The sequence below is a fragment of the Odontomachus brunneus genome, unplaced genomic scaffold (assembly GCF_010583005.1).
Source record: "Odontomachus brunneus isolate Ranch 3 - 2012 unplaced genomic scaffold, Obru_v1 Obru_scaffold_067, whole genome shotgun sequence".
Lineage (NCBI taxonomy): Eukaryota > Metazoa > Arthropoda > Insecta > Hymenoptera > Formicidae > Odontomachus > Odontomachus brunneus.
Window position 1 is genome coordinate 1,096,911 of NW_022639517.1, and position 11,330 is coordinate 1,108,240.

Below are 11,330 nucleotides of genomic sequence, written 5' to 3' on the forward strand. Positions count from 1 at the left end.
ATTTGATGAAACAACACTATTGTTTTAAATAATATTTTTTAAAAGTTTCTCAAAATTTAGTAATTCGATTTGTTTAATTTGGATTTTCTTGGATTTTTTAATTTTTTTTTGTTGGATTAATCATTATAATATTTTGTTAAAAATGTAAAAGTAATTATCACCGGTTCACTACATTACATTAATATTCATCGCATATCGAATGTTGCATTGTTTCAACATCTATCAACAAATTATCCAATAAACAACAAGTAAAAATTATATAACTATTATTTGGTGTTTGCTAGGTATGTTATAATATACTGTGAACAACATAAGGATACATTATATAAGCATGAATTGCAAGAACATCGTTGGAGTCATTAGAGTCACCGCGTGCGCGCTCGATCAGGACAAGTAACAGTTAGGTTAAGTAACAGTTTAATGCGGTCAGGACATGGTTGGGGTGACCAGTAGTATATCGCTTGGAATCGAAATTATCGCAGGAGGATTCATGAAAGTTTGGAATGTTGTTGACAACCTTCGATATCTAGTAGTTTATACCCTTATAGAAATATCATACTAAGAATCATTGATAATTACTTATTTTCAGTATTAAAAATACTGGATAATAAAAATACTGGATAAGGGTAAGACATGAGAAAATTAGGAATATAAGTATTTTTTTGTAAACATTATGATTTTCTCATTTTTCATCTTCGCATAATAATTCGCAGTATTTGATTATTATCAATATTTATCAGCGATTTTATTATCAGTATTCACCAGAAATTAAGTACTGGCCAAAAAATTACTGAATTACTGGTAATATTTAATCACTAATAATTTTTCAGTATTTCTTAGTATGATATTTCTATAAGGGTAATCATAAGAATATCGTAGGAGTCATTGGGAATCGCCGCGTGCCGCTCGATCGTCAGGTTAAGCAACACTTTAACGGAATCAGGACATGGATTGGTGACCAGTGATATACCGCTTGGGATCGAAATTATCGCAGGAGGATTCACTAAAGTTTGGAATGTGTTGACAACCTTCGATATCTAGTAGTTTATGAGACATGAGAAAATTAGGAATATAAGTATATTTTTGTAAACATTATGATTTTCTCATTTTTCACCTTTGCATAATAATTCTCAATATTTGATTACTATCAATATTTAACAGTGATTTTATTATCAGTATTCACCAGAAATTAAGTACTGGCCAAAAAATTACTGAATTATTGGTAATATTTAATCACTAATAATTTTTCAGTATTTTTTAGTATGATATTTCTATAAGGGAAGTTTGAGAAGAAAAACTCCATGAGCATATATAATCTTCAAAGTAGCATTGATACAAATGTAAATTTTCTACGTTCTGACATATTAAACTCTATGATATTAAACGTTCTATGAATTGAACATTCTATGATATTAAACTCTAAGAAAACGTAAAAATAAAATATTACTACAATGAATAAACAATACTTGGAAGAGACCATCAAACTGTGGAGAGATCAACTTAAAGAATCATAAAAGAGTCTTGTCACGCTTGAGCAGGACATTCAAAGTGTGTGAGGTGTAATACAAGTGACAATTTTCAAACCAATACTCTCTGCAATGGGGGAAAAATCAATAAAAAAGAAACTGACGAAAAAAAGAAACGCTCTGAAAAGCGGCGGTTGGTGAATGAGTTGCATGCTCCAGCGAGAAAAAATTTTTCCCGTAGTCACGTTATTGTACGCGGATACGATGATCTGTGGCAAGCCGATGTGGTAGAGGTGCGTTCTTGTTCGAGATTCAACAGCAACTATTATTATATACTCACCGTTAACGATGTGCTGAGCAAATACGCGTGGGCTGTCCCGCTGAAGAGCAAGAGCAAAAAAAATAGCTGAAGTGTTTATCAAGATAATTCGAGACGATAAAAGATGTCCGACAAATTTTCAAACCGATCAAGGAAAAGAGTTTTACAACGCAGATGTTCAGAAACTAGCAAAAAAACATAACATCAATCATTATTCGACGTACTCGATAATGAAGGCCTCCGTCGTGGAACGATTCAATCGCACATTAAAAAATAATATGTGGAAAATGTTTACATTCAACGGAACTTACAAATGAATCGATACGTTGCCGAATTTCGTATCGCGATATAACGGACGTAAACATCGAATCATCGAAATGCGTCTTATCGATGTTACCCCCGCCATTGCCGATAAGCTCCTAAGTACGGTGTACAGCAACGTAAAAATCGTAGCGTCTGTTAGATTCAAAATGGGTGACCATGTACGTGTTAGCAAATTCAAGACTACCTTCGAGAAGGATTACACGCCGAACTGGACAACTGAATTATCGGGTGTATATCAGTTGGACACGAGGCAATTGGACACAGTCCAATCACAAGTCGCTGTTCTAAGGGACCCTACAAATGTCTCTAATCACACGGTGCTGTGATTGGCTGTGTCCAAATGCACCGTGTCCAAGTGCACCGCTCCCGAATTATCTACCATTGCCAAAGTACAAGCAACTAACCCCGTAACTTATCTGCTCGAGGATTTTCGCGGACAACCTATCGCCGGAGTATTCTACGAACATGAACTGCATCGCATCGTCAATACAAACGTATACTTGGTAGAAAAAGTGTTGCGCAGAAAAGATGATAAAGTTTAGGTGAAATGATTAGGATTGATAAATCATACAACTCTTGGATATAAAAGGATAATGTTTCGTAAAACGAATAAATTTATTATTACATTTTGTAATTATCATACCATATTAAAATATACCTTAACTTAATATAACCATTATATATTGACAATGGTATCCTATAATGTCTCCATGGTAACGTGTCGGTCGAATCGGGCACAATATACCGCTTGGCATCGTATGAACTCAAAGCGAGTTTTTTTCCGGACACTGTGTAGACTTCATGCAATTTTAATCGTATATACACTTATTGACAACTCTTCTCGACTTCATCTCTCAGGCACTGTGTATAATCGTCAAAAGTTTTCGTTTGCGCTAAGACATTATTCTTAACGTCTTTGGCCTTTTTCGCGTCCCTTTTACCGTCCCTTTTACCATACTCTTAACGCGTACATCTTTGTTCTAAGTCCGACGAATTCCATCATTATCGCTCCGTTGTTTTCGTCTTTCATCAAGCCTGGAACTTTCTTATTTACAAGCGGTATACCGTACATATTGTCAGCAAGATAATCGCTCGTATCGAATTTGTCAATATCACGTTTCATGTATTCATAAATGTCATCACATTGAATATGATAAATCAAACTATCGGTGTCGGTGTACATAATTTTACAATTTTGACGATGAAGGGGAAACATGTACTCGTGGTGAAATTCATACAAGTTCAAACCTTTGATATGTCGAGAATACACATACCCACATAGATCGACTTGTTGAACTTCACCTTGAGTTTACGTAATTCAACAGCAACCCAGGTAGCCAAACCTGTGCGAACAGATTTCGAGCAGAACTTGGTACTAATTTTTGATGACAAATAGTTAAAAAATTTGATGCAAAATCTGTTATATCAAATCTTGCTGCCAAACTGTCGCCAGATATGCTACAGAGCCTATTGTCGGATAATTGCTGCAGATTTGCAGCAAAAACCGTACAGAGTTTGTAGCAATCTGACGGCAGATTGGCGGCAGAAACCGCGCAGACCTTGCTGCGCTGCAGGCTCTGCGCGGTTTTTGCTGTAAATCTGCAGCAATTGCCCGACAGCAAACTCTGTCGCCAAAACCGTAGCTGAATGAGGATACAGATGGCTATGGTTTTAGTGTAAATTTTTTATCAAATTTGCTGCCAATTTGCACACATTCTGCGGTCAATTTGCTTACTGGGGATTAATTTTTTAGTGAAAACGCTTCTATTATGAAAATTTGGTTTCACGATCATTGCCTTGATACCGTACCCATTTTGTTAACAGTTTTACGTTTACATAATTGCGAACGTTTTCCATTTTTTGCCAGTTTTGCCAAGTATTGCATTGTTCATTAATTTGTACAAATTTTTCTCAAAATTGTTTGGGTAAATGATCACTTTAGGGGAGTCACCTCCGATGACTTTGATCTTGACATATATTATAGAGGTCACCCTCCTGAGTAACCTGCAGAAGGTTTTAACCGTCGTTCGTTATTTGTTAAAAAGTTATTAACAAAAGAAGTTTTAGAAGTTGAACGTAATTTTTGCATACAGCGTACATGGAAATATGGTAAACAGTACACGTATATGCGCGTGGGAGGGGCTCCGCCCCTTCCTCCGCACCTCCTCTCCAGTGCTGGGAGTTCAGGATATTTTCTAGCTGACAGGAACCCTTCTGCGCATGAGTGAGATGACGTAGCAGCTCGACGTAAGCAGTTTCCAATGACGGCGTTAGGCACAAGTAGAGGGTTTTTAGGGGACATGCATAAAATATTAGGTGGTAAACTTAGTTCCTGCGGTTTAATTCGTGTGGTACCCATTTTCCCTCCTTTTGAATTTTTCCCATTGCATGTAGACGTTTGGAAACAGCCATCGGAGTAACATTTAATGCTGCAGACAATTCTTGGAGCGTTTGAGTAGAGTTTTCGTCCAATAATGCCTGCAAATCGGTGTCTTCAAACTTTTTCGGTTGGCCTGAGCGTTCTTTATCATTGACATCAAAATCACCACTCTTAAATCGCTGAAACCATACTTGGCATGTTCTTTCCGATGGAGCATAATTGCCATAAGCTTCGAAAAGCAATTTATGAGCTGCAGCTGCAGTTTTTTTCAAGTCAAAGTAATGAAGCAGCACATGTCGAAAAAACAACTTATCACGTTCCATATTTAATCAAAAGAAAAAATAGCACTGCTCGCTTAAATGAATCTCTTCGCACTGAATTTTATTGACAAATGTCTAACCTTTAAAATGCAGCCAGTTTCAGATGTCAAAATAAATTACACCTACAACTAACGTCATCTAACTGTGAGCCGCAAGAATTAAGTTTACCACCTAATACTTGGCCGTCTGTCTATTGTTGTTTGCCCGCGAGTGGTTAGGGTTAGGTTAGATGTAGTGAAATGTTACAATAATAAATTAGCATAATTAATATAGTTATAATAATTAGTGTAGCTGTGTATGTGAAAAAATGTGATAATATAATATGTATATATATTATATATTTATAATAAATAAAATGTAATAAAAAAGTGCAAATTTAATATAAAGTGATACTGTGATAAAAAAAGTGCAATTATAATATTAAGTTAATTAAAGAAAAAAAGTGCCCTATTGAAGAAAGAAATGGATCAATAACAGCCTTCGTTATCAAGCGGCATCGAGGAAAAGAAGAGGAAATGTGTGAGAAGAAAATTCCAATATGCATAGTTAAATATGAATATTTTCAAAGATTGGTTAGCTGCAGAAATTACAAAATAAAAATATATTTATTTTTACTCATGAACAGCATTCTGTTTCTTTCCACAAACTTTCTTTTCTTCCTACAATCCCTTCATATTTTCTTTTAAGTGAGGGATCTTACGATACCTTAAAATAGATACGGCGCTGAGGTTACCACAGCGTTTGCTCAATGCGCGTGCGCGAAAATATATCCCGAACTCCCAGCACTGCTCCTCCCCCGTGCATATACGTGTATTGTTTACCATATTTCAATAGATAGGTTAGTTTCTTTGGGGAGGGGCGGAATCCCTTCCCCGCGCATATACGTCTATCGTTTATCATATTTCAATAGATGGGTTAGAGTTAGGTTAGAGTTAGGTTTTTTGGGAAGGGGGAGTCCCTCACCGCGCATATACGTGTACTGTTTACCATATTTCTACTGGATCATCTACTGGCGTATCTACTGGAACATTGACTCAGACCGCCGCGTATACCGCGCTCAATGAACATAACCATATCAATATCTATGAGTAGTTCGAAAACAACCCGTATATGTTTTAGCATTCCAAGTGAAACCTGGTAAAGTGTAATATTGCGCGAGATCTAATCTATAACTTTGGATGCAACTATCGCGGAAATTTTTAAAAATATCAGCCAGTAACAAAATATCAGTCTTCAGGTACAAGTCGTTTCATTTGCCCAGGGTTTGAATAGAGAATTGTTGCCAGACGTTCACAACATGCGCGTAATCGCTCTCGGATACTGTTTCATCTGTTAATGAACTATAAAATGATTCACGTGGTGGTAAACATGGGTCCTGCAGCTTGTCCGCACAATCAAGATATTTATATGGAAAGACGCCTTTTCGCGTCAATAAATTAAAATTGGAAAGTCTGAAAATTCAGACCGTAAAATTTTTAATTTGTCTTTGTCGAGAAACGAAGCCAATTTGTCGAGACTGGTATTTAAAAATTTGTACGAATTGATAAACCGTAACTATTGTACCATATGTAATATTGTTACCGTATGTAATTTCGTGATTCAGATTTTTTTTGTCGTATCTTTGACGTGTTTAATAAATTATATATATTTTTCTTTTGTTATCGGTAGAACGTCAATATGTCTTCAAATGAATTTGCTATTTCCTTTATAATAAAATGTGAATCATAGCCAAATTAATTATGGAAAACTATAGGAATGTAAAAAGAATTTTTATAATTTAAATTGTAATTTGAATGCGCTGGACCTCGATAGCGACCGGTGAGATGGCAATGATTGCGTACTTTTGTATCGGCTTCTATGAAAAATTTTTCACACACATAGCATTGCGTAGTGTTACGAAATGTCTTTCATTGCTTTTTCGATAACGTTTCCATAAGAACTGTTACGTTTTAGAAGAGAACGTAACGTGACGAAATGCTTACGATAAGCCTAGACCGTACACGTAGGTCGAGGAATGAGTCAGCGACCAGAAGAGTCGTTTTATGCGTGTGTCGACGTACGGCGAGTGGTCCTATTTTGAGTCAGAGAACCGAATCTCTTTACTCGGAATTGGACCTAGAGCGAATAATCGGAGGGAAAGGGATTGGAGAAAATGAAATTTTAAGTAGGATTAATTAATCAGTAAACACAAATTTATTCATCGCGGCTCGTTATAATTAGGAAGGTTACAATAACAAAATTATGGGCTACAAGTGTGTGAATGTGTGAGTATGCGTGTAGGTGTATAAACGCAAGAAGAAATCAAAGTATATTGCCTATAGATGGATAGGTTTTAAAATTAGGAAGTTCGGGAATAACTATTACCGGATTAGTCGGAGATGACGTACCTGAAGTGAGGATAGTAGCTTGGATTGGAGGAAATCATGGAAAATTTGAGAATGTTCGATTGGGTTACATGATAGAAGAAGATTTCGGTGATTTATGGTCATGTGCAGTGTGGGCGACGTGATTCAGGGCTATATTTGTACAAGTGTTTTGTAAGGTGACTCGAAGTTATGACTCAAAATTCAAGCCCTTCTTATTTACTTAATTATTTCAAAATTCTATCGGATGAGTGGTTAATTTTACGAAATGCATTCTGAATGAAGGTACGGGACGTAACAGAACATTGGTGAATAGAACAGCTTTTACGCAGTGAGCTAATTCTTTGAGTTCCTCGACGAACTATGCAGTCACGAATGATGCAGTTATTATCGACGATATCGATATGCGGATAAAGAATCATCATACGAACAACACGTGTAATATGCTATACTAAGTACCCTATGATGCTGGTATGCACGCGATGTGCATTCCTCCTCCTCTTTCTTCTCGCTCATAATCTTCTTTAAGATGCACTTCAGATGCACGTACACAACAAACGGAAGTCGCTCTTTCTTGTTGTAGTTGCTAAAATTTAGTAATTTATTATCTTCGCTGGGCAGCAGGATAGCGCAGTTGTTCATTTCTCGATAATTTACCGTATGGGTCTGTAACCTTTCGCAGGAACTGAAGTAGTGCAAGCATCTGCAAAAAAATATTGTAATTTTTCTATTACCATATTGCTTATTTTTGATACATTGTATTCTTGAAAATGTATTAGGTGATTATATACGAAACCGCCTATTTTTTAGCGAAAGAAACGACAGTAGTTTGGTAGCAAATCGACGAACTGGTTTATTCAAAGTATTACCCATCGGAACAAACAACCTTGGCCCATCTTTCGGTCAACAATCGGATTCCACGCAGGATGAATTCGGGTTTTTTGGAGGCAATCCAGTCATTTTTTGACTCCTTCGTACGAGGTGAAGTGCTGTGCCGTAAGCGCTGAATGCATCAACCGGAACAAATAGTAATCGAAGGGAGCAATGTCTGGGGAAAATAATGGGTGGGATAGGATTTCCCAGTTCACTCCTTCTAAGTACTTCTTGACTGGTTGAGCAACGTGCGGCCTGGAGTTGTTATGCTGCAAAATCAACTTGTCATGGTGATTCTTCCATTCCGGCCTCTTCTCGTGCAGAGCTCACTTCAAAAGGATCAGTTGCAGTCGATAATGATCCCCAGTGATAGTTTCCGACGGTTTCAGCGGCTCGTAATACACGACACCCCTCTGATCCCACTTATTCGTATCAGTAAGAGTGGAGAAATGGGATTAGGATTTAAATTAGACGTTGAGTATAGCTGCAAAACAGAAAGCATTGAGTCTTGTCCTTTTATTAACAATCGATTGTTTGAAACTAATCGACGCATAGTGTTTGTGTTAAGCATTTTGGGCATTGGCCTGAGTGGCTTAAATATATTTTGTGGTTTAATGGATTTATGTAACGGCTTTACTACACGTATGTACTATACTGCTATGAATAATATTTACACAGCCGCGCAACCTGTGCACGATCTTAGTTTGAAAAACGCCGCAAAAGAAAAAACCGATGAAAATACAAAAGCAGGAAACAAACCGTTACATTTAACTATATTTGGTGATGGTACATGAAGCAAAAAAGGCTTCTCGTCCTTATTTGGTGTTATTACTCATCGGAAAGTACACAAACAAGGTACTAGATGTGATTAAATCTAGCTTTTGTAAAGCATGTTCACTTCGAAAACATGATGATTCTATAAAAGATTTATTGTGGCAAGAAGAACACGAAGAAAACTGCACGATCAATCATTTAGGAAGCGTTGGAAAAATGGAAGTCGACGGCATTATTGAAATGTTCCAATGTTCAAAAGATTTACACGGCGTTATGTACGAAAATTATATAGGTGATGGAGATAACAAAACTTTTAAAAGTTTAGTCAATGAAAACCCATATGAGAATTATCGGTAAAAAAAAAGAATGTATTGCACACGTTTAAAAATAAGGAGTAGATTGAGAAATGCCAAAAAATCGCACAAAGGTATTGGTGGCAAGGAAGCAGGAAAATTAACAGAAAAATTAATTAAAGATCTCACTATTTATTATGGATTAGCAATACGACGAAATACAGAGTCCTTGTAGGATATGAAAAATGCAGTATGGGCGATATATTATCATAAAATATCAACTGATGAAGAGCCCATGAATTCTCAATGTCCTCCAGGGTCAAATTCTTGGTGTAGCTGGCGCGTCGCGGAGACTAACGGCACACTTCAAAATTATCATTACGATCCATCTTTGGCTTTCAAACTGCCATTTATAAAATTTATGAAGACTTATCTGATAATAATTTGTTAACGCGATGTCTCGGGGAACATACATAAAATAATAACGAGAGTTATAACAGAGTTCTGTGACACTTCGCGCCGAAACATATCTTTTCTGATGCAAAAATTATATCTGTCGCAGCATTTTTTGACAACCTGTACATTCAATGACGGATTTAAAAGTTTATTGAAAATAATGAACATATTGGGAATCCGTATTGGAATAACTGCGAAGCTGTGTGCCAATGAAAGACAGACAACGCGTGAGGCTAGCTAATCTTCGCACATCAAGTTCTTCAAAAGAAGCCAGAACAGCATGGCGATTAGAGAAACTGGCAGAAAATGATTTTTTTGAAGAAGCAGGGGGGTTAATTGTATGCGCCTGGCATTGCAGAATAACCGTAAATAACGCTAAAAATTTTGTTATATATAAAAAAAGTCAAACTAAAACTTTAAACGCGTTTTTCTTGAAACCATGTTTTTCAAGCTGGTGGAAGTGATAACTAATAAACCAATAAAAACTAATAAAGATAACCTTTTGCGGTTTTTTTTCTTGATCCTAACACTTTTGCACATGTCTGATATTAAAATTAAGTTTTTAAAACAAAAATTCGATTTTTTATAAGCAAAAAAGTAACAGATTTTTTGGGGAAAAATCAAACTTTTTTTAAATGCCGTATTTTTTATAAATTCTATGCAATCGACTTCATTCTAGTACCAGCCATGGCGACACTCATATAATTAATAAAAATCGTCGGATTTTTGGTTTCAGATAATTTGCAGAGGCTGAATCACTTCCACCATGGAAGCGTGGTTTTTCAATGACCTCTAATTCGATCGCCATTTGGAGACATTAAAACGCACCTTTTTATAAACAAAAAATATTTTTTTGCTGTTTAAATGTTAAACAATTTCATGAAAAAAACCGCATCTTCCTATATATAATAGATTTTCTTTAAAAAATTCGTAAAAATAGGCTAATTTTATGGCCGGCAAAAATTAAAACCTTAACATCACTAAATTTTTTGTATGGGATGCTTTCAAGAAAAAATTGTATAAAGTGTCTGTTAATGATCTGATTATAATCATTGAAATAGAAAATAGTGTAAGCATACAAAGGAATTATAGACGTACAATATTAGTTAGCCACTCGCTCTCTTATCTATAAATGCAATGCTTGTCTTCGAGTTGGGGGCTTTATCTCGAACAAAACATTTAATCATTAAATTTTGATTATTGTAAAGCAATAAAGAGGATAAATCTAGATTACCTAAATACATTATTCATTTCTATAGTTCTGTAATTTAAAAATCAATATTTTTTGAATGAAGCATTTGCGAATTTACATCCAAAGGAAAATTTTTAGTTTTAAGATCCTAAATTTATATATACCCAGATAGAAAAATGTGTTCATTTTGAGCTCATGTTGTACCATATATCTTCAAAGTATGAGGACAAAAATATATATCAATGCGGGTTCATATGTAGCTCAGATATAGTTCATGTCATGATGTCACGAAAATAATAAATTGTACATCATTTATGTGCATCTCGTACTCATGTCCTGAAATCACATAATGATCTTTAAAAAAGTATCAAATTGAAATCATAGTATGAAGTCACATTGTGACGAAATATAATCATCGCGCATTTCTATCTAGGTATTTGATATAAATTCATATATTTCAAGTTTGATCATTTAATTCGGGAACACACTGTATACATAAATATATACGTATGCACGTATACTGTCACACACACACACACACACACACACACACACACACACACACACACA

The 11,330-nt window shown here is 35.6% G+C and overlaps 1 protein-coding gene and 1 long non-coding RNA gene across 2 annotated transcripts in view; both read right to left on the reverse strand.

Moving 5' to 3' along the window:
- LOC116846723 overlaps positions 1 to 3,652 on the reverse strand; it is a 5,362-nt gene extending 1,710 nt beyond the window's left edge. The window contains exons 1-2 of the mRNA XM_032820932.1: positions 2,097 to 3,652; positions 1,807 to 1,846 (exon numbers count right to left, since the gene is read on the reverse strand). Coding sequence (XP_032676823.1) covers positions 1,807 to 1,846; positions 2,097 to 2,191 — 135 coding nt within the window. The 5' untranslated portion in view covers positions 2,192 to 3,652. The remainder of the gene's footprint in view (positions 1 to 1,806; positions 1,847 to 2,096) is intronic.
- Positions 3,653 to 6,983: 3,331 nt separating this feature from the next.
- LOC116846706 lies at positions 6,984 to 11,324 on the reverse strand. Its single transcript, XR_004378590.1, has 2 exons — positions 8,042 to 11,324; positions 6,984 to 7,875 (listed from the first exon to the last, which is right to left on the reverse strand). It is a non-coding gene; the product is annotated as an uncharacterized LOC116846706 (long non-coding RNA).
- Positions 11,325 to 11,330: the final 6 nt, after the last annotated feature.